This window comes from Falco cherrug, chromosome 5, assembly GCF_023634085.1.
Source record: "Falco cherrug isolate bFalChe1 chromosome 5, bFalChe1.pri, whole genome shotgun sequence".
In the NCBI taxonomy this organism is placed as follows: domain Eukaryota; kingdom Metazoa; phylum Chordata; class Aves; order Falconiformes; family Falconidae; genus Falco; species Falco cherrug.
This window is the reverse complement of record NC_073701.1, coordinates 34,182,776-34,202,972: the sequence shown is the minus strand read 5'-3', so window position 1 is coordinate 34,202,972 and position 20,197 is coordinate 34,182,776. Positions and strand designations below refer to the sequence as shown.

The 20,197-nt window shown below is 52.6% G+C and overlaps 1 protein-coding gene across 2 annotated transcripts in view; it reads left to right on the top strand.

The window, feature by feature from the left end:
• CACNG2 (calcium voltage-gated channel auxiliary subunit gamma 2) overlaps positions 1-8,229 on the top strand; it is a 53,290-nt gene extending 45,061 nt beyond the window's left edge. The window contains exons 2-4 of one of the 2 annotated variants that reach the window (XM_005446709.3): positions 2,148-2,231; positions 6,019-6,159; positions 6,663-8,229. In XM_005446709.3, coding sequence (XP_005446766.1) covers positions 2,148-2,231; positions 6,019-6,159; positions 6,663-7,198 — 761 coding nt within the window. In that variant the 3' untranslated portion in view covers positions 7,199-8,229. The remainder of the gene's footprint in view (positions 1-2,147; positions 2,232-6,018; positions 6,160-6,662) is intronic. The other variant, XM_005446710.3, reaches the window with a different exon arrangement.
• Positions 8,230-20,197: the final 11,968 nt, after the last annotated feature.

The window sequence follows — 20,197 nt, the reverse complement described above, 5'->3', positions numbered from 1 at the left end:
CTGTCGCTGGCAGGTGGCCCCAGGCAGTCAGGGGCAAGCAAGGGATAGGGCCCCCTTCATGCCGTATTTAAACGGGCGCGTTGCAGGGTGGGAGTGTGCAAGGGAATTTTCTCGGCTCTGAAGCTTTTCTTTCAGAATAGCCATGGCTGAGATGCAGGCACTTCTTGAATGAGGCAACTGGATTGGGGATGGGTGGTTAATAAACTATTTTCATAACCCACAGTTTCAGTGTGGAAATATACTTCAGAGGTACAAGGAGAGGCTTTGTTCCTACCTTCTTCTGCTACTACTTACCTCTTACATGCACACACACTCCTCTCTACTGTTTCTAGCCTCTTCATGGAAGCTCATTGAACTAGTAGTTAAAGGCAATAGGTATCTCAGAAGCATCAGACACAAGCTGACTGGATGCAGAAGGAGCTGAGCTTGGGGGCTGACCCACCTGCCTTCTACAGCTATTTGCTCAGCACTGCCTCCCAAAGCATCCCAGACCTTGCTCCAGGAAGACTTGGTCTCAAGAAGAAAATCCTTTGAGCTTGGTCCTTCTCTCAGCCATTCCCAAATCCCTGAAAGATCACTGGAATTTATCTGGAATAAACTTTTCAAGACATGACTCAGGGACCTGATATGATACCTGCAGGTCTCAACCTGGGTAGGGTTGGCCTGGAAGAGCTCTGGGTTCCTCACGAGCAACCCTTCCCAGAAGCAACAACCACAAGTGTGGTGGCTTCACTGTCCCATCACCCTGCACATCCACCTGGTCCAGTGGCTGGGCTCAGGGCCTTCCCAGGTTGCCACAGCATTTGTCACTCTCCAGACTCAGGCTCCAAACTCTTCTGCTGACGGATCAGTCAGCCTGACCCACTTTGGTGGCTGACCTCTGGGGAGGGGGCCCATGGGATCACCATGCCTATCCATACACCTCATGTGGGCACTGCATTCCTCCTTTCTGGACAGATCATGCCCATCAGTTCTGTGCAAAAGTCCAGAGGGAAATATAAGGGAAGGCAGGATAAAAACTTTGGGGGAGCCCCAGAAGGTATAATGAAATTGCCTTCTGCATGATCACATCTGTTCAAGCATGAACAACCTGATCCTTTGAGATACTAATCAACTAGTGGTCGTGATGATGTGGCTTAAGGATTACCTGGAGTGGTATTCCTGATTTCAAGAGGGGAGAGACATGAATGATGAAAATAAGAGCCTGGTAGACATCCCAGATGGCAAAAGACTGGGAAGATGTCACTGGCTTCCTGCTGGGGTAGCTTTGCTGTCATGGAGTGTGTGAAAAAGGGTGGCCCATGAATAAAGCCAGCAGAAGGCCCTGTACATAAACCAGCCTGACGAAACTGAGGGTGAGCAGCCCAGCTTCCCTCACTTGTGGTGGAAGATTTTACTCCCCCATTGCAAAGGGTGTTTTGCTGCATACACACACTTGCACCAAGCTTCTTGTAGCCTTAGTCTTCAAATGGACACAAGAGGAGGCCTGACGAAGGTATGCAAAAACAAGCAGTCATACAGAGGAAGTAGATTAAGAGCTTTTGTTCTTCTCCTATGGGAGCAGAACAATAGCATGTATCCTGTCTGTGAAATGAATAGGCAGCAAATTCACAGCTGAGAGAAACACACGCTTTTCCACCCAAACCTGATCACCCCGCCGTACACAGCACTGCTGGGATCCACCAGGACCACACCAGCTGAAACACGAACACCCACAGTTATGCCGATTGATGCTGAGGGAAAGGCCCCCGAGCCTCATGCTTCACAGCCTGACCCAGACTCTGGCTTGTCTTCCCATCCCACCTCCCTCAGAGGTGGGCAGTGCTCTCCTGTCTGTTGGTGGCAGGAGTCACACCTGCTAGCCAAAGCCTCTGGTGCTCCCCACCGTTTGAAGCGAGGGGCATGGGGCTAGGAGGGCACCAGGCTTGATCTAGACAGCAAATCACATGTTCCTGTGCAATTAAGAGGGTATTTGGTGTATGAGTGTGCCAGGAGGGTACCTGGGCATTTAATGGGCATCCATACATGAGCGGGTGTGCTGCCTGGGAGGAAGGCAGAGCAGGCACAAAGGGCGACGCAGAAGGCAGCTGTTCTTGTGAGGCAGGTTTTGGTGTTCTCATTTGTTCTTTTTTTCTCTTGTTCCCTAGGGAATTTTAAAGGTCTGTGTAAGCAAATCGATCACTTCCCTGAGGATGCAGATTATGAAGCCGATACAGCAGAATATTTCCTCCGTAAGTCTGCAGGCTCTTCTCCTTGCAATGGCTTGTAGATGTTAGCATCGGGTGCCTTTTGCTTTCTGAAGGTAGGGTGGTGGCGACACTGGGATTTGTGAGGCTCACCAAGCCAGAGGAGGTGACCCCAGAGCCTTGCCACCACCCAAAACCAGCTCTGCTCACACCTCCCTGGGGCAATGCCCATAAGACAGTGCAAGTTTCAAACTCATAGTAACAACCAATAGTATAGTATATTTTTTAATAACACCAATTAATTACAATATAAATCCAGAGTCTTAATTCAAATCCATTGCAGAACTGCTGAGTGAGCTTCAGGTCAGGACTGGGCTAGCTGGGGCAGTGTGAATGTGTGTGTGTGTCCTCCTAAAGCAGAGGAAGGCCAGGTTGGATGTGGCTTTGAGCAACCTCATCCAAGTGGAAGGTATATCTGCCCATGGCAGGAGGGTTGGAACTAGATGATATTTAAGGTCCCTTCCAACGCAAACTATTCTGTGATGATATGATTTCCTTACCTGATATTCCAGTTGCATCAGATTTAAGAAATCAGCTGGACTGTGTCTGAAGAACACCTATTTCTGTCTTCACCTTTCCCCAAACACCACTAGAGGCTGTAAATCGGATCTTTGCTGGTTTTAGTGATTTTAGTGATGGGAATGGTAAGCAGGAATAAGGACAGCCAGAGCCCTTTGAAGAAAAGACCTGGTGCTCACTCAGGGCCCTGAGGACAGGTGCTGTATGCCAGGCACGTGGCGCCTCTGTAAGGAAACCTAACCTGAGCTCCAAGCCCAGCCTGTGATGTGCAGATGAAGCTCTCACTACTTTGTGCATGGGAACAGGGAAGGCAGCCTGGCCAGTGGGGCAGATCCACATCGTGTCATCACAAGTCAGCATTTTCACCTGCCCCAGAACAAGGACTTGCTCTTCCTTTAGCACAGCTGAACAGGGTTCACTCCTCCTCTTAGGTCCCTACCTTGCTACCCTACCCTCCCTCCACAAGCCCAATGCCTTTTGACATCACAAGAAGAGATCTTCTCCCTTCAGAAATCTGACATTTTGACCTCCCAAGGTTAAGTGTCCAAGGTCTCCAAAGGCTGGGACCCTTTCAGCATAAGGGTCCTTGTCACCCTGGTGTGCTCCAAGCCAGATGTGGAGACCCAGCCCTGCGGTAGAGAGATAATTTAGTCTCTGTGAAGCTCATTTGTATGTCAAAAGAGGCAGATCTTATGCTGCTTCCTCTTTGTTTCTCAAACAGTTCTTCATCCACTGTAAATAACCCAGGGAGACTGCTTCCTTCAGATGCCTTTCTGCAGCGCTGGTCTCTTAATCGCTGCATGGCCCCTGAACAGCAGAGCTGAAGACTGGGGTTTGATCCGGTTTGGCACAGTGACTGTGCAGGCTGCCTCTGAGGGCAAACCAGCTCTTGCAGAGTGCTTTGGGAGCAAGGACTCTGCTTGCAGCATCAGCAACACTTCAGAAAGAAGAGTTGGGGGGAGGGGGAGAACATCTTGAGAAGTCTCAAGGGTCTGTTCCCTCAGAGGGAACAAGATCTGAAGACAAAAATTGGCCCAGTGTCAGGACCTGACAGTATCCCCAGGGTAGAGCCCTTTTTAAGAAAGAAGCAGGTTCAAAGAGGGATTTGGCAAATCAATAAAGGACTGCTTGGGTGACTCTGGAGGGAAGTGGGATTTCTGCTGGCTTAGACCTGACTGGACAGGGACCCTACTGAACAGCTTCTTCCCAGGACTTCTGCCAAACCAGAGTCCCTGGGCACTCTGCATGGGCAATGCCTGGCAGTACTGGCAAGAACGGCTAGGAAGTTGTTTATTAGTATCAGCCCAGGCGATTTCCTCATTCAAGGGACCAGGATGATTGTGGGGCAGTGCCCATGGTCTGGCTAGAAGCGCTGAACTTTATTTCTGCCAGCCATCCACACATGTCTTTTTGAAATCAGGTGCCTGTTGTCAGAGAAGAAGCAGAAGCATCCCTGAATTTTTTTGCTAGAAGACACTTGAGTTAAGAGTAGATGGATGATACGAGGGAGCATCCAAACACCATCTGAGCCCCCTTCTCTATAAACCAAAGGCTCTGGACCCAGGAAGACTGGATAAGATTCTGCCCCTCTCTGGTATGGTCCCCCTGAGGGGCAGAAAGCAGGAGCTGAGCAAGGCTGCTGTCCTCCTACATCACATAATGCCCACAGCTCCCCATGTCAGCCAGCAACTTTGTGTCCTCCCAACAGATGTGAATTTCACAATTAAGACCCAGATAAAACTGATGTGGTCAGGGCCAGGTTGCGGGACTGACCAAGCATCCCTCTAGAAACCCCCTAAACAGTGGAAGTCTGCTTACTGCCATTTAAGCTTCACATTTGTCAAATTCTACCTCGCTTTCCAGAAGCTATTAAGATGGTTATTATCACTATCCTGTTCCCTGAAACACAGACCAGCAGAACTGGAAAGCAAGCAAGAGAGGTTTCTCCCTGCCTTTTGCACTCCCCATGTGTAGGCAGTGGGCTACAGCCCTCCTCAAAGAGCTGACTGCTTGTGCCTGGTAGGATCCTGATGCCAACAGGGTCTTTGAACCACAGTCTCTGCTCACTTAAGAAAAAGTCTTGCGATTGTTTCAGTTCATTCCTGCAGGCAAGGAGGGATTAGCTTTCATCCCCCCTTCCAGATCTTTGCTCCACAAGCAGAATTGCACCACAGCCCGTCTGATACCTTTGTTACCAAGCAAGGCTTCATTTCACACTTTAGCAGCTTATTTTCTTTTGGGAATGGAGGAGGGAAGGCCTTCCTAGTTAAAAAATATGAATATTGGCAACACAAACTCAGGCAGACTGTTGGTACCCACTGAACAGCCCACGAGCAGTGTGTGCATGCGTGCGTGTGTGGGGGTGTGTGTATACACAGTCCTGGCCTTTCACTGCTTGAGTACGAGAGAGTCCCCCCAGAAGCTCTGGGGTATGATTTGTGTGTGTGTGAGTATATACGTGCATCTATGCCATTGCCCTCTGCTGGCTGAGCTCTTCGCGTATCGACCGATGGAGAGCGTGCGTGTGTGGGAGCTGGCACATCCGAACCCATCACTGCCCTCTGGAAGGAGCCCAGGCATTTAATCACTAGGATAAGCCCCGTGTTTCAGCACGCAGGGCTGAGACTCGCTTCTCAGTCCTCACTGCAGCCACAGAGCAGTGCACAGCACCAGGAGCTCCTTCCCAGCCCTTAAAAAAAAAAAAAAAAATCTCTCTCCTTGAGATGCTCATGCCCTTTTGGGAGGATTCCAGATTGAGCAGCTCCACAGGAAGCATTTGGGTTGCTGCTCTTTGAAGAGTGGGCTTGAGAGGCAGCGCTCTGCAGGAGGAGAAGCCAGAGTGCCAGGGCTCCCCATGCAGCCCATAGTCCCCCCCAAAAGCAGAGGAAAAGACAGCACGAGGAGGGACAGGCAGCACAAGCAGGCTCCCAGCTCAGCCACTAGCCCCCTCTGCCTGCCCACACCAGGCCACTGGCTTCACGGCAGCGGCCAAAGCACAGGAGAGTTTCTTCGGACCACTCTCTTTTTCTGACACACTTTGTTTCTCTCTCCCTCCTTTTGTCCCCCAATGCCTTTATCCCTCCTTGAATTACTCCCTGCCTGCATGTTGCCCTCTGTCTCTCCCCTTTGCCCCCACCCACAAAATGTGCTCGCATCCCTCTGTCCCCCCACCCCGGCGCTGTTTCTGTGCCCCTTTTTCCTCGCTCTCACACTTGCACTGTTCTTTCTTCCCCTTTCCCTCGCTCCTCCACAGGGGCTGTTAGAGCCTCTAGTATTTTCCCGATCCTGAGTGTGATTCTGCTTTTCATGGGTGGACTCTGCATTGCAGCCAGCGAGTTCTACAAAACCCGACACAACATCATCCTTAGTGCCGGCATCTTCTTTGTGTCTGCAGGTAAAGGAATGCACAGGGCCTGACACCCCAGAGATGGGCTTGCGGCGGGAGGGTAGGGGGACTGCCCAGCCAGGGCATCCTGCAGGGGCACGGTTACCTAGGCTGAAGTGTGTGTGTTCCCCAGCCCTGATGAGCCTTTTTCGGGGTGAAAGCAGCATCCCAAGGATGCCTCTCCACCCTGCCTGCTTGCCTGGCAGGGGCAGGCAGCAGCACCCTGCAGGTAGGGGCTTTCCTGCTGCTTGGGAGCTGCTGGAGGGAGAGGGTTTCCTTACACCCAGCATCTCAGGGACCAGCTGGGAATGCAGTCCAGGGATGTGGCAGGCACGCAAGGAGGGTCTTGCCTGGGTTTCCCAAGGAAAGCTTCCCACCAGGAGGGGATGGGTGGCTGGGGACCGTCCCGTCCTCACCTCCCAGGGACAGGGGCTCAACCCCACAGCCCCCACCACTGCCATGTGTGACCCTTCTGACATCTCCCTCTCTCTCCCCCACTGGCTGGCTGGCAGGTCTGAGTAATATAATTGGCATCATCGTATACATATCAGCCAATGCTGGAGACCCCTCCAAGAGCGACTCTAAGAAGAACAGCTACTCCTATGGCTGGTCCTTCTACTTCGGGGCCCTGTCCTTCATTATAGCTGAGATGGTGGGAGTGCTGGCTGTCCACATGTTCATAGACCGGCACAAACAGCTGCGTGCCAACGCTCGTGCCACGGACTACCTCCAGTCCTCCGCCATCACCCGCATCCCCAGCTACCGGTACCGCTATCAGAGACGCAGCCGCTCCAGCTCCCGCTCCACCGAGCCTTCACACTCCAGGGATGCCTCTCCTGTTGGGATCAAAGGGTTCAACACCCTCCCATCAACAGAGATCTCGATGTACACCTTGACCAGGGACCCGCTGAAGGCAACCACCACCCCCACCGCCACCTACAACTCCGACAGGGATAACAGTTTCCTCCAGGTTCACAACTGTATCCAGAAAGAGAACAAGGACTCTATCCACACCAACACAGCCAACCGCCGGACCACCCCGGTATGAAGCCGTCACCAGGAGCTGAAAATGGGGCAGGAGCAGGCAGGAGGAGACGGGGTGGGCTGTGGGGTGGGGAGGGTGGAAGGGGTCAGGGGGCAGAAGAGGAGTGGGAAGGAGGAGGTGGAAGCACCCCTTGGGGGGGTGGGGACCTTCCCAACGCGCAAAAAAAAAAAAATCCACAAAAAGCAACAAAAACAAAAATGACAAAAAAAAAACAAAAACAAAAAAAAAACAACGAACAAGCAGATAAGCAGACAAACAAGCGAGCAAACAAAAAACAAACAAACAAATGAAAAGGAAATGTGAGGAAAGAGACAACAGTGAAAAAAAATTCTTTAAAAAAAAAAGAAAAAGAAAAAAGGAAAAAAAAGAAAAACTTTAAAACTGAAAGAGATTTAAAAAATAGAAATAAATTTAAAAGAAAATGCATGATTTCCCATGTACCATTATTTTAACATTTAATAAAAACAGACTTAAAAAAAATAAAAGGGAACCAAGAAACAACAAATGACAATAAATCAAGTGGGAGGAGGAGGAGAAGGAGGCAGCTCTTTGGATTTTCGGGGGTTTTATTCTTTAATTTTACAGTTCGTTTCCCACTTACCTTTAACCCAGCATGGGCTCCTCGGGGGACAGGGGATGGGACTTCGCCTGGCAGCAGCTTCAGTGTCCTTGGGCCAATTACGGAGGATCCTGGGGTGCTGGGGTCAACTGCGACCCACTCCATTGCCCCAGGATCCATGGGGATCTGCTCCATGCCCCCAGGATCCAGGGGGATCTGCTCATCCCCTACAAGTCCGTAGGGGTTAAGAGTGACTCCTGTCCCTAGGGAGGGTGGGAGCCAATGCTGAGTCACCCCTCCGCAGAGTCCCCAGAGGGGGCCCACTCCCCTGGCCCTGGGGACCCTGAGGTTAATGGTGACAGTGCAAAAAGCAAACAGACACAGTAAACAAAAACACACACACACAGAGACAAAAAAAAGGACAAAAAAAGGTTTCTTAAAAAAAAAAAAAGTGGCAATTTTTTTAATAAAACAACAGCTATAAATAAATGTAAATATAATAAGTGGATTTACTTGCAAGAAAAGCAGATAGTATTTTTTTCTTTTCATTTTGTTTTCTCAAGCTTTAAACTGTGAAAAAAAAAAGAAAAAAGACAGTGGGGAGCAGGATGGGAGGCACAGGGAAAAGGTGGGGGCTGGTGGAGGGGAACTGGGGCTCCCATCCTTTCAGGATGATGTTGCTGGGGGTGGGGGGGAGGCCCGGGAGGCCAAAGCCGAGGGCAGCGTGCTGATGCCAGGGGTGGCACTCGTGAATGCCTGTGAATGCTCCGGAGGGTCCCCAGGGCAGCCACATGCTCCCTACAGCTGCCCGGATGCCCTTAGGTCCTGCCTGTGGGGGCACGGCAAGACCCACCCAGCCACCCCGAGATCATTCCTGTCCTCCCCTGGGCACAGCCAGCCCGCCCTGACCCAAAGCTGGCTGCCAGCTGTTCGGTCTTCACACGTCCCCCCCCGGCCCCCATCCCAGGAAGCCCCCGGCTCTGGGCTTGAGCCCCCCAAGTCCCAACGGCCATGCCAGGGACAGGTGTGAAGCTGTCGGGCATCTCCATGCCTGCTGGGTTTTGTCCTCGTCCCCCTGTCGCTGGGGGTCCCAGCCTGCTGTGGTCTCATCCGCAGCAGTGAGCTGAGCTGAGCCCCCACCATCTACGCTGGGACCCCTGGCCTGGCCGCAGCCCCCTCCCTCCCTGCCGTGGCGGGGGAACAGGGCACCGGCGGTGCCAGGAACAACTTTTAACCCAGCTCACCCTCTGAGGACACAGGCAGGAGGGGAGGCAGTGGCAGGGGAGCGCGGGGCTCTCTGTGACACCCCGAAAGCGCCAGCCTGGGGCAAGGACAGGGCCCTTGCGGGTCTGTGCCCTGAGCCAGCGCAGGGCCGAGGTTTTGCAGGATGGGGCCGCCAAGCCCTTCGGCAGCTCAGACCCACTTTTTGACTTTTTTTTCCGTCCCCGTTCCTGCTGCTCCAGTTTTAGGAGCTGCACAGTCCCCCGCTTCGGGTCCCAGCGGGATTTCTGCTTTAAAGCAGCCTGATCCTCCCTGCACCTACCCCCCCTCGCTGCTTTAACCCCCCTCCCCGCTCCAGGGCAGGGCAGGGGGCAGAAGTGGGAGGGAGTCACCCCCAAAAAACAGCATTACAGGGCAAGAGGAGGATGCAAGCGGCTTGGCCGGGTGTTCAGACGCACCCCTCACCCTCCACCGCTGAAATCCCCTCCTGTGACCCCCTAGCCCTTTAAAAAAGATTCACAGGGAACCCCCTCCCCGCAGTGGCCCCCAAGGAATAAGTTAAGTCAGTTTTGCAGACCCCAGCATAGAGGGAGGGCAGCGTTGGGGTGTCCATCCCCAGCTGCCCTCGCCCGCCGACCCCTGCCGTGGGGCTGGGGAGCATTCACAGGGCCGAGGGCCCCCCCAGGGCCAGGCAGGATGGGGGGGCTGCGGCAGCGTGCCAGAGAGCACATGCGGGAGGCGAGGGCTGGCTGAAAAGCTTTTTTCTGAGGGTGTTGCTCATGTCCAGCTGAAACCAGTACAAGAAACCGACCTCCATTTTCTTTATTTTTTGGTTTTTTTCAGACTGTTAAAAAGAAAAAAATTTTAAAAAGAGAAAATGACAAAAAAAAATCCTGGTACATGAAATAAAGATTTTTTTTTTATAACTTGGTCCTCGTTTATGTGGCTTTATTGGGGCGGATTTATTGTCCCACTGTGCCAGAGGAGTACCTCAAAACCCAGCAAAAAAGTCAACTTTTCCAAACACTTTTGTCCCCTTTGGCGATTCAGCAGACAGGCTGCCTTCAGCTGCTCTTCTCAAGCCAGTCTTCAAGATAGAAGGAGGAAGGATGAGGTAAGAGGAGAGGGCTTTGCCACAACTTTTTTTAAACAAGAGTGGGTAAGCTCAAGTCACGCATGTGGGCTTTCCTTGCTGCCCTCCAAAACGTCTGCTCCAGCCCCCACTTAGCCCCCAGTGCCACCCCTCCAGCCCCATTCCTCCCAGGGTGGTGTTACCACAGGGGATGATGCTTCAACTCCCACCCGAAGACAGCAGCTCTCATGGCAGCAAGCCAAGGACCGCCGGCGAGCTCAGAATTTGCACAGGCTCGAGGGCTCAACAAGGAAAAAGAAAAGGAAGCAGGCCTAACATTGTTTCAGGGCTTTGTTCAGCCACTCATGCAGTTTCTGGTGATTTCCTCAGCAGCTGGGTTGGCAGTGGCTGTCTGGTGGAAATGCTCAGTGTCAGAGCCCAGAGCAGGGGCTGGCTTACAGCTGGAGCTGCAGACCCAGAAACGGGTGAGGCGGCAGCAGGGCAGGGAAGCGAGAGTACTGCAAAAGGCCCGGCCTCCCGGCATGTCCCCTCACCCCCCACCCCACCAGCAGCAGCAGGTGTGCCAGCAACACGCTGAGACCCCCTTGCCCACCACTGGGCTCCTGCTTGCCATGGGACCGGCCATGGCTTTCCGAAGCAGATGAGGATCCCCACCAGACACCACCACCAGCAGCTCAGAGAGGTGACAGGGAAGGGCAGCCACCTGAGTAAAAAAGCCCCTCCAAAATGCAGCCAGGGTTTGACCCATGGAGGGCAAGCAGGACCACGAGCTGAACAAGCAGGTGGGACCAGAGGGTTTAATTCAGTGGTGGCAGGGGGGCAGTGGGGTGAAGGCACACCTGGTATCCCCATTGGTCACAGTGCAATCCCAGCACCGCAGTCCTTCCCACCGCCTGATGCACCCTGTGCAGGCTGATACCAGTACTCAGCATCCAGATCCCCCGGCTGGCACCTCTGAATCCCCACCTTGGCCCTCCCCAGCCCCCAGCCTCCAGCCCACCCCCCTCCAGCTCACCCTTCTCCTTTGGGCCCCTGGCAGCACCTCACACCTCACACTCACCCCGTGCCCCCCCAGCGAGCCTCTCAGCACACACATTTCGTGGGCCGGTGGGACGCTTCAGCACTGAGGTAATTGGGGGCACCCGCCGCCCTATTTCTGCTCTTCCTCAGGGACCCTTCCCGGGAGCAGCTTCGGCAAGAAGGAGGGCATGAGGAGGGAAGAGGCCACAAAGCAGGCCAGGCACCGGCTCCAGGGGACGTGGGGAGCTCCTGGCCCTGCCCTGAACACGTCTAGGACGCAGCTGCCTCCCCGCTCCGTCTAGCTCACAGACCCCAAAACTTTCTCACCCCTTTCTCATCCTCTTTCCTGGCTCTGAAGCCACCACCAGCGCTGAGTACCCCCACCCAGACATGGGTGGGATGAGCTGGAGAACCCCCCCCGCATATCCTCCATCCTCCCTGCAATGCTGTTAACACCGGCCCACCACAGAACTGGGGGCGAGGGGGTGTTCCCTCATCCCCAGCCATGCCAGTGGGGCACTGGGGAGATGTGTCTCCACTTCCCATGCGATGGCCCACCTGGGGGTGCATGCATGGCTCAGCCCCCCTACACAACTCCATGAGGTGCTCCTTTCTTGCAGGGTGCAGATGGGCTTACTTTTCCCTCTCTGCTTCTTCCCATCTCCTTCTGGCTTTTACAGGTTGGGGCAACAGAGGGGGAGAGGCAGGGAAACTGCAGCACCCTGAAATTAGGCATGGGGAATGCTGCTCAAACAGGGCCAGCCTCCAGGCCATAATAATTAATAGTAATACTCAGCACTTATACAGCACTTTTCATGTTCAAAGCACTTTACAAACATTAACTAAATAAAGCTGTCATATTAAGTGATGTCTTAAAGGGGTGTCACTGAAAGCAAAAGGCTTGCGCACAGGTGGGAGCCCTCATTCCCCCTCTCTCCGAGGGTGCATTAACACTTGGTGGGTGCAAGATCCTAAAATGTTACCCTGTGTCCCTCCTGGGTCTTAGTGCTCCCTGTGCCACTTGCTTGCTTCTCCTGGTGATGGCTGGTGCTCTGGCAGGCCCTGGTTATACCAGGGGTGAACAGGGCACCAGGGTCTTCTCCACAGCAGTGAGCCATTGAGGTCCTGGAGATGCCGGACACTTGTGACTGAGAGGTCAGTTAAAACATTTGGGTTGGAAAAGTCCCCCTGCCTCAGTCCCAAGATCCAGCAGTGGAGGAGGAGAGCCACCAGGCCCTTTGCAGTGGAGCAGGAGAAGAGATGCAGCAGGAAAAGCCTGGCCTGATGCCTTCAGCCAGGTTCCCATTGCACTGCAGTCCTGGGAGCTCTGTTGGGGCAATGGCTATTCCCTGCTTTCAGGTGCGGGAGGAAAGCAGCTCCCAGCCCTGCATGGGGCTTATTTCTGACAGCCCCCCCCTCTCCCCCCGCCCCCCCCCCAAAATCTGAGGACATACTTTCAAATGCTGGCCATGGATGGGTGGAAGGCAGGCAGGGCATCTGCCAGGGAGAGTGCTGTCCCAGTCAGATGGAGCAATCCCCTAGGACAGCTCTGGCAGAGGATCTGAGCTTGAGAGGGCACACTCTGCCCACAGGATGCTGGCCAGTGCTGGCAGCAGTGCCAGGTCTTCTCTTTCTGTGGAGGCAGCATGGCTGAAGAGGGGGCTCCCTTTGGGAGATGGTATGGGGTGAGGGAGTGCTTCCTGCTGAGTAATGCTCAGGTCCTGGCACTGGTGGGTCTGACATTAACTTATGCTCACTGCTCCCCTGCTGCCTCTCTCGTATGGACCACAGCCAGGGCTGGCTGGGTCTGTGGGAGACGCTCTGAGAGTTCTTCATGTGGGGAAACCCAGATACTTGGCCATTAAATTAATGTCGGGCATTTAACAGCATTATTGAAATGGTTTAAACACCTAGAAGTGGTAATTAGTAATAACGGTTTGGTGAGGGAGGAAATTAAGACCGAGGGTTGGAGCCCAGTACTTTTCTCTGCAGATAATTTTTAGTGCCAAATGACTACAGAGAGGCCAAGTGTCAGAAACACAAGCCTGCCGTCTCGCTTACGTGTGAGGATTGACACAAGGGGAGGAAGACAACTACATATCTCACCTTTCCAAAGCCAAGCACCAAGGCCAAGGATGGAGAGACGCTCAAGGAGAGCTGATGGAGAAAGGGGGCCTGTAAGGAGGTACAGTCAACATAATGAAAGCTGCTAGGTAAGCAAGGCTCTCAAAGGGCAGGACAGCTGAATGTTGTGGAGGTCTGTCCAAGGGGTAGAGGTGGCTCCAGATGACTCAGCATCCGCTCCCCGCGTGCCTTCCAGCTGCTGGGGACTTCCCCCCCTCCTCTAGACACCCCTGAAGAGAGAGAAAGAAGAGGAAGCAGGTTTTGTAGGGAAGGGAGACAGAGGGAGGGTAAATTTTAAAAGTAGCCAAGGACCTATACAGATTAAGGGGATATGAATTAAATGTCGTCACCAGCCTGAGTTTCCCCTCCAAGAGTAGAGAAGACATCATCCCTCTCGCTAAGCCAAGGCATGGAACTGGACCCCACAGGGGCTGCTGCACCCAGGCAGGACATTTACAAGAAGTCCTAAACAAACTGAGTGCATCTGCACCACAGTTTGGTGGCTCCACAGAGATCCAGAGCAGCTGTGCAGCCAAAATACCCTACAGAGAGAAGAAACTCCCCTCCAGCCCAGGAGATAGGACAGGGACCTGTCCCCAGGACATGGGACAGGTCCTAGAAAGACCTTTTCTTGAGGATCTGTGCCCACAAGGGTAGAGCGGATATCTGTAATGTCCCAGTGTCCACAGTGGATACTCCATCCTAAAGCCATCAACCACCAGCCGGTAGAGGGGTGCTGAGGACCTGCCAGGCATGGAGCTGCAGTGAGGAGCCCATCAGAGGAGCCAAGATCCCCGTGGACCATGCTGCTTCACGCAGGAGCAGAAGCAGGAGAGTGGCGGCTGGGCACTCACCCAGCCCGCAACTTCCTGGGCTGCAAATCCCAGCTTTGACCTGGCTCCAGCAGAGCCAATACAGGCATGAACCATTCTGGCAGGGTATTGTCATTTGTGCCAGTTTTACACCGTAGAGAGGAGTAATGTGTGAATGACGCTAAACCCTGCTGGCCTAATTTCGCTTGCCCTTTATTGAAACCTCCAGGCCTTGCACCCCAGGCACAGAATGACAAGGGTGGAACAGCTTGTGCGTGCAGTCAGGGCTGGGATGAGATGGCCTTGGCATCCTCTGCAGAGGTTGGCTCTTGACATTGCAGAAAGTCCGCAGTGAAGGAGCCGGCTGGCCCGGTACTGACAGCTTCAGCAAAGGGGTCAAGATATACGGGTATGGGCTGAGTCCCAGAAACAGATCTGCAAGGGCAAAGCACTAGGCTTGGGAAAGGGTTTTCTCTGCTGCTGCTCTTCCTGCTGCTCCTGATCCCCGCAGGGATGGAGAAAACAAGGGACTTTGCTCTCTAGGGACCTGTCAATCAGAATCTGCCACTGCCGTTTAATTTGCTGAATTTATGCCTGCCAGGAGCGCCGGCCTGGCTGCCCGTTCCTGAGCAGGCAGTGCCATCCCGTGGGACAAGCTTGGCACAGCAGCAGAGTCGCAAAGCCGCACAGTGTGGGAGCCGGAGCAGCCACACAGCTTCCACAGGAGACGCGGCAGTGGGACCCTCGCCCAGTAGTCCCACTGGTGCACAGACGTGGCGAGGGCCCACTTCCAGTCTGCCAGGGCTCCTCATGACCTGCTTCCCCTCATTCCCTCTTTCCTTCCAGCTGGAAAGCTCAGAGGGGCCACAACAACGTAACTCACCTGGACATGGGGGTTTGGCTCACTCCCACCTGCGACAGGCTCCAGCCAGCCCAGAGGCAGGTATGATTTTAAGTGGGGAAGGCAGACAACAAAGCTTTTACCCGGAGCTTGGTGTGGCCGTGAGGCTTGAGTCAGCATGTCCCAGCAAGCTGCCTGCCATCAGCAAGCCTCCCCATCTTTCCTCCCCTAAATTTTGCAGCGCCTCTTGTCTCCAGCTGGTGCGGGGCTAGTGATCATCCAGGAGTGTTTAGCAGGGAAATACTTCACGCATGCAGAAAACAGAGCGATCCCACAGAGCAGTTCCCAGGTCAGGGAGCCCCATGGCTGCCCCATGTCTCCTCCTGCCCTTGCTGCTCTCCCCCAAGGGCTTGGTGCTGCTTCTGGGCCCTTTTAGGGAGTGAGCAGTACAGGGAGGGTCCCTTCTCAGCCCCAGCCCCTTCCCATCCCCTCCTGCAGAGGCCACAGCAAAGCCTGAACCTGACCTTGGGAATCAGCTGCGACCTTGGGAAGTGCCTCATCCAGAAGGACAGGCTGCAGACAGAGAAGAGGAAAGGAAGAAAGACCTTGGGCTGCTGCAGTGGAAGCTTTCTGGAGCAAGGCTGAGAGTGCACATCCTTCCCAGCTGCCTCAGGCTGCCTGACACCCTATGGGGGACATACGCAGCATGGCTTTGCCGGAAGGGACAAAAGCGCCCTGATGACTCCTGCAAAGACAGAAGAGAGCAGATGGCACTGAAATCTGCTCAAGAGGAGAGGAAGGAATAGCCCCGAGGCTCTGCACTCCCTGTACCCCGACAGGCACATTTGTCCCCAGCCAAGCGTGTCAGCCAGACCCATCTTTGACTTACTGAGGGGCAGGGAAGGGGATGGCAACTGCAGGCTCGCGGGGCTCCTGCACGTCCCTTGCCACTATTGTCTTTAGCAGAGACTTTTCTGAGAGTCCCTGGGAGGGGAACAGCATGCTATACATAGGTAGCATCTGCATTCTGCTCCTTACTTTCTTGATAACTAGGTCTTGCACAAATGGGGTTCAATTCCCTAGCAGAAATCGCTTGAACTCTTTCTGCCTCTTGATGTCCTGTTAGACATCTTTGCCTGGCTGGCATAAACAGTAAGCCTTCCAGAGGAGGGACCAGTGAGGCAGGAGCATTTGCAGAGCACGTTTAGCCCCAGAAGATTCTGATTTTTCACTGAGGATAACTTAACACTGATGATGTTCAAGGAAATAACTGAGGGCGCTTCTGTGCTGGGCAAAAGCCCTTGTATAGGAAGCCTGTGTTGCCTGCGGTTCTGCTCACACACACTAGGATCCTTTTCAGGGCAGCGCTGAATATAACTCAGGCATTGCAGAACTGCAGGGCATGGAGCGGGGCTCCTGCAGCTGAAAAGCAAACTGCTAACTCAGTGGTGAGAAGGCACAGCATGCCTTGCACCCTCCATCACCCAGGGCCCTATCCTCTTGCCTGCTGTCGATCTGGCTGGATCTACACAGCATTTCCCAGATGCAGCAGCCGTGACCTGCTTCTGCCTCTGTTGACACAGTTCCCCATCACCAGGATAGCTTGTATCGCTAATGCATTTCTCCTCCAGTGAGGCAGGGAAATGTCTCTCCCTGTGCAGCATGGAGGTGTCAAGCTCCCACTGGGGAGGCTTACCAGGGTGGCCTGGAGGACAGCCACAGAGCAGGGACTTGTAGCTCAGCCTGCGGACTCCCAGGCTCATACCCCAGCCACTGCACCAGCCTTCCGCTCCTTCTGCAGGCTCAGAGCCAGTAGGGACACTGCCAGTGCCAGCTGCTCTAATTGAGCTTTGTAGAATAAACTTGTAGAATTAGCCTGTTGGCTGCCGGGTTAAAATCCAGCCCTGAGTGCAGATCAAAGGAGGCAATCTTGCTGACAGTTTGCAGGGAGACAGCTGGACCCAGGCTCCTTCTACAGCTCTGGAAAGGGCAGTGTTCAGCAGCGGAGGATGAGGACAGAGCATGATACGCGCTGCCTCTTCGCAATACATGTGGCCCAGGCCCTGATGGTCAACGCTACAGAAGCCTTGGGAGACATCTGACACTGGTGATAAATTTCTGGCTTATCCTGGTAGCATGGAAGATGCAGACAACACAAGGCCAGGCTCTGAGCCCAGCCTACAAAAGCAACATGGGAAGGCCTACCCTTGTCAGGTTTCTGTCTGTCCTTGAGGGCAAGACGGTATGGCCCAGCAGTCATAGGGAAAGCTCAGCATGACAGGAGGAGGAGGAGGGAGAAAGCTTGCAATGAAAACAGTCTCTGATACCAAGAATAATAAACTCAGCACATTCCCTGCATGGACCTTACTGTATGGACATGGCTGGTATGAACACATGCAGCAAATCTGCCAGGTGCCACCTGCTCCCAGCCCCACTAAATTGCACAGGCAGCAAATTAAAAAATCAAATTTGCAGCACGTGCACAGTAAAGTTGCTTTACAGTCATTTTTCCAGGGTTCCTGAAAATCCAGTCAAGCATTTCACCCCAAAAGTGGCAAGCAACTGCCACGCAAGGAGGGCAGGTTTATAGTTCAGCCTCCAGGGCACCCGGGAGAGGGATGAAGGCACTGGAAAGGAGGCCATGCATCGCAGCGAAGCACCTGGCCTGGGAGAACAGCGGGCTGAGAAGGCAGATAAAAGTGCAATGGAAAAGATGGGATGCAAAGAGGAAGGCCAGGGAAGGACGGAGGGCTTCCCAGCCTGTGAACCCTGGCTGCCCTGTGCCAGGAGCCCCAGTTCACTCACAGCCAAGGTCAGTTGCAAGGAGAGCCTAGGAGCCAGCAGTGCATTTTGCTGTTGTAAAGACAACAACGATGACTTCAGAAGAAGAGTCTGACCTGAAGAGGTGTGTAAACATCAGGCTTCTCCACAGTGAGAAGGCGTTAAGGCTAAAGACTATTTCCCTTGGTTTCTGGGTTTGTGAAGAAGCGTGGGGAAGTGGAGACTAAGCATATGGCACAGGCATACGGTGTGTTTGTTGTTTAGTGAGGAACAAAAAACCAGCTGGCTATTTTTGATGCATTTAGTATAAGAATGAGAAAAGGAACTACTGGAAAATAGTGGTTTAATGTGAACATTAGTCTTCCAATCCTCAGCTGCCTCTTTAAGTGGAAGTATAGTCATCCAAGCCAGAAAGCAATCCCTGTCTTAAGGCTTTCTGAGGCATAATCAGTCAAGGCAGATGTGATCTATTTTCTAGAAAAGGACCCTAACGGGCTGGGCGCTTCAACTTGCTTTCCTTCATTTAAACCTGGCAAACCTCTGGTAACAGTGCCCAAGCTGCACGTTGTCCCCGCTAAGCAGGAGGAGGCTGCTGCTCAATGCAGAGCCAGCTCAAATTGCAACAGCCCTCCAACAAGCCTCAAACTGTGCTGGAGGCTGATGGTGGTGAAGGTTTTGGTGCTGGAATGCCCAGGGTGCTGGAACAAGCCCTTTTTTTTTACAGATCTGCTAATACCAGCACACAGCCCAAAACCGGAGAAGTGGGAGACACGAACAGAAAACCAGATGGGAGCAATTTATCCTGGCTGTTCTTATGACCGTCTTCCAGGGAAGAGTGATTACCCTTATTAACTGATTAAGTGATTAATTAACTGATGAACTGAAATTATGGATCTAGGATCAAATGATTGCAAGAAAGTGTATTTTAAGTACTTTTCCGGGAAATGACATATCTCACGTGCCTTTAACGAAAGCTAGAGTAGAGGCTGGGTGGCGAACCATTTGCAGCCATGATGCTCAGGGTCAGCAAGACAGGACAAGAAGTGCAGGCAGTTGTGGGGCACTGGCTGCAGCATGGCATGGAACACAAGAGGTGCAGTGCCTGGTGTGAAGCAGAAAGTGAGACAGACCTGCTCCCTCCCCTCTTCTAGTAAATTTGACCTAAATGTGGCAGCAAGTCTCACCCACTTCAAGACTATTTTTTTTTCTCATAACCTTTCTTCCCTTTGATAAGAAACTAGAAGGTTATGTCTGTGCCCAAAGGAGCATATATCCCACGCTGCTCCCTCCTCTGACCCACACCTGTACCCAACTGTATCCCCAGTAAAGGTAGCTTGATGGGCTAAGCCTCAACTGCACATGATCTCTCATCTCTGGGAGACAGCAGCAGTGTTACATTCTCTTGTACACTCCTCACGCAGGCTCAGGAGCAGAGGTGAAGCCGTGGAAGGAAGGGATTTTCATTTATCAGTCTATTTGTCATTGCTTCTCTTCAATCATTCCTTAGTCCACTTTTTCCTTCAGAACTTTGTGCTTTTTTCTGAGCCCATTCAGCCCATTGCCCTGGCTCAGGCAGGGTGAAGGACAGGCACCGTGGGGTTTACCCGGAGCTGGGATTGCAAAGAGCCACTGCCAGAGACCCACAAGGCAGTTCCAACACTAATTATGTTTATCTCCAAAAAGGCTGCTTAGGTGAGACAGTTACAAATTGTATTTTATAAAGTGTATTTCTATAAGTGGATCTTTTTCGCTAGCAGGGAAAAGTGCTTTAATAATCCCACTTCTGATTAATGGCGGGGTGTCTTGGCAAAGCAAAGATTGCTGCAGCTTCGGTTCTTTCTCAAGGAGGAATTATAAGCGGTAAATAAAGAAGAAAACGCACATCTCTGCCTGGAAAATATTGATCTAGGCTCTTCTTAGCTAAAAGATACCCGGTAAAATTCTCTGAAGAGGAAGAGTTAGTTTTTAGCCTGTGTGCTGAACAGATCTGTAAACTGGATCCTGCTCTTTTTAGGGATAGAGGAAATTACAATCATTTTGGCATGTGAACATCAGAGATTTCATGATTTATTGCCCTCACTCCCTGAGAAGAAATACTATGCCAGTCACAGAGACAGGGATCTGAGGCACATGCTGTATTAAATCACTGGTTCATGGTCTCCTAGAGAGGCTGTAGGGCTGAATCCTAGCTTCCAGGCCTCCCCTCCAGGTCAAGGAAAACTATCAGGGACAACGAAAACCTTGAATACCTCATTGCAAATACAGCAAGGGCAACATGAATTCCAATTCTTCGCATATCTTTACCTCTCAAAGCCAAGTGCTTTGTAACAGCCTCTAAAACACAAAGTCAGTTTAATAATCATACAACCACAACCTGAGAAGTACTTGCTTTTCTATAAAACCATTGCATAGTTTGGGATACATTTTTATTTCAAGAGGCTGTGTGTAGGAGAAAATCAAGAAGCACAGAATTAAGTCGTTTCCTCTCCTGACACATGGCTTTATTGATACACTTCATGCCCAGAGCCCTGTAAGTCTGTTCTCTATCAAA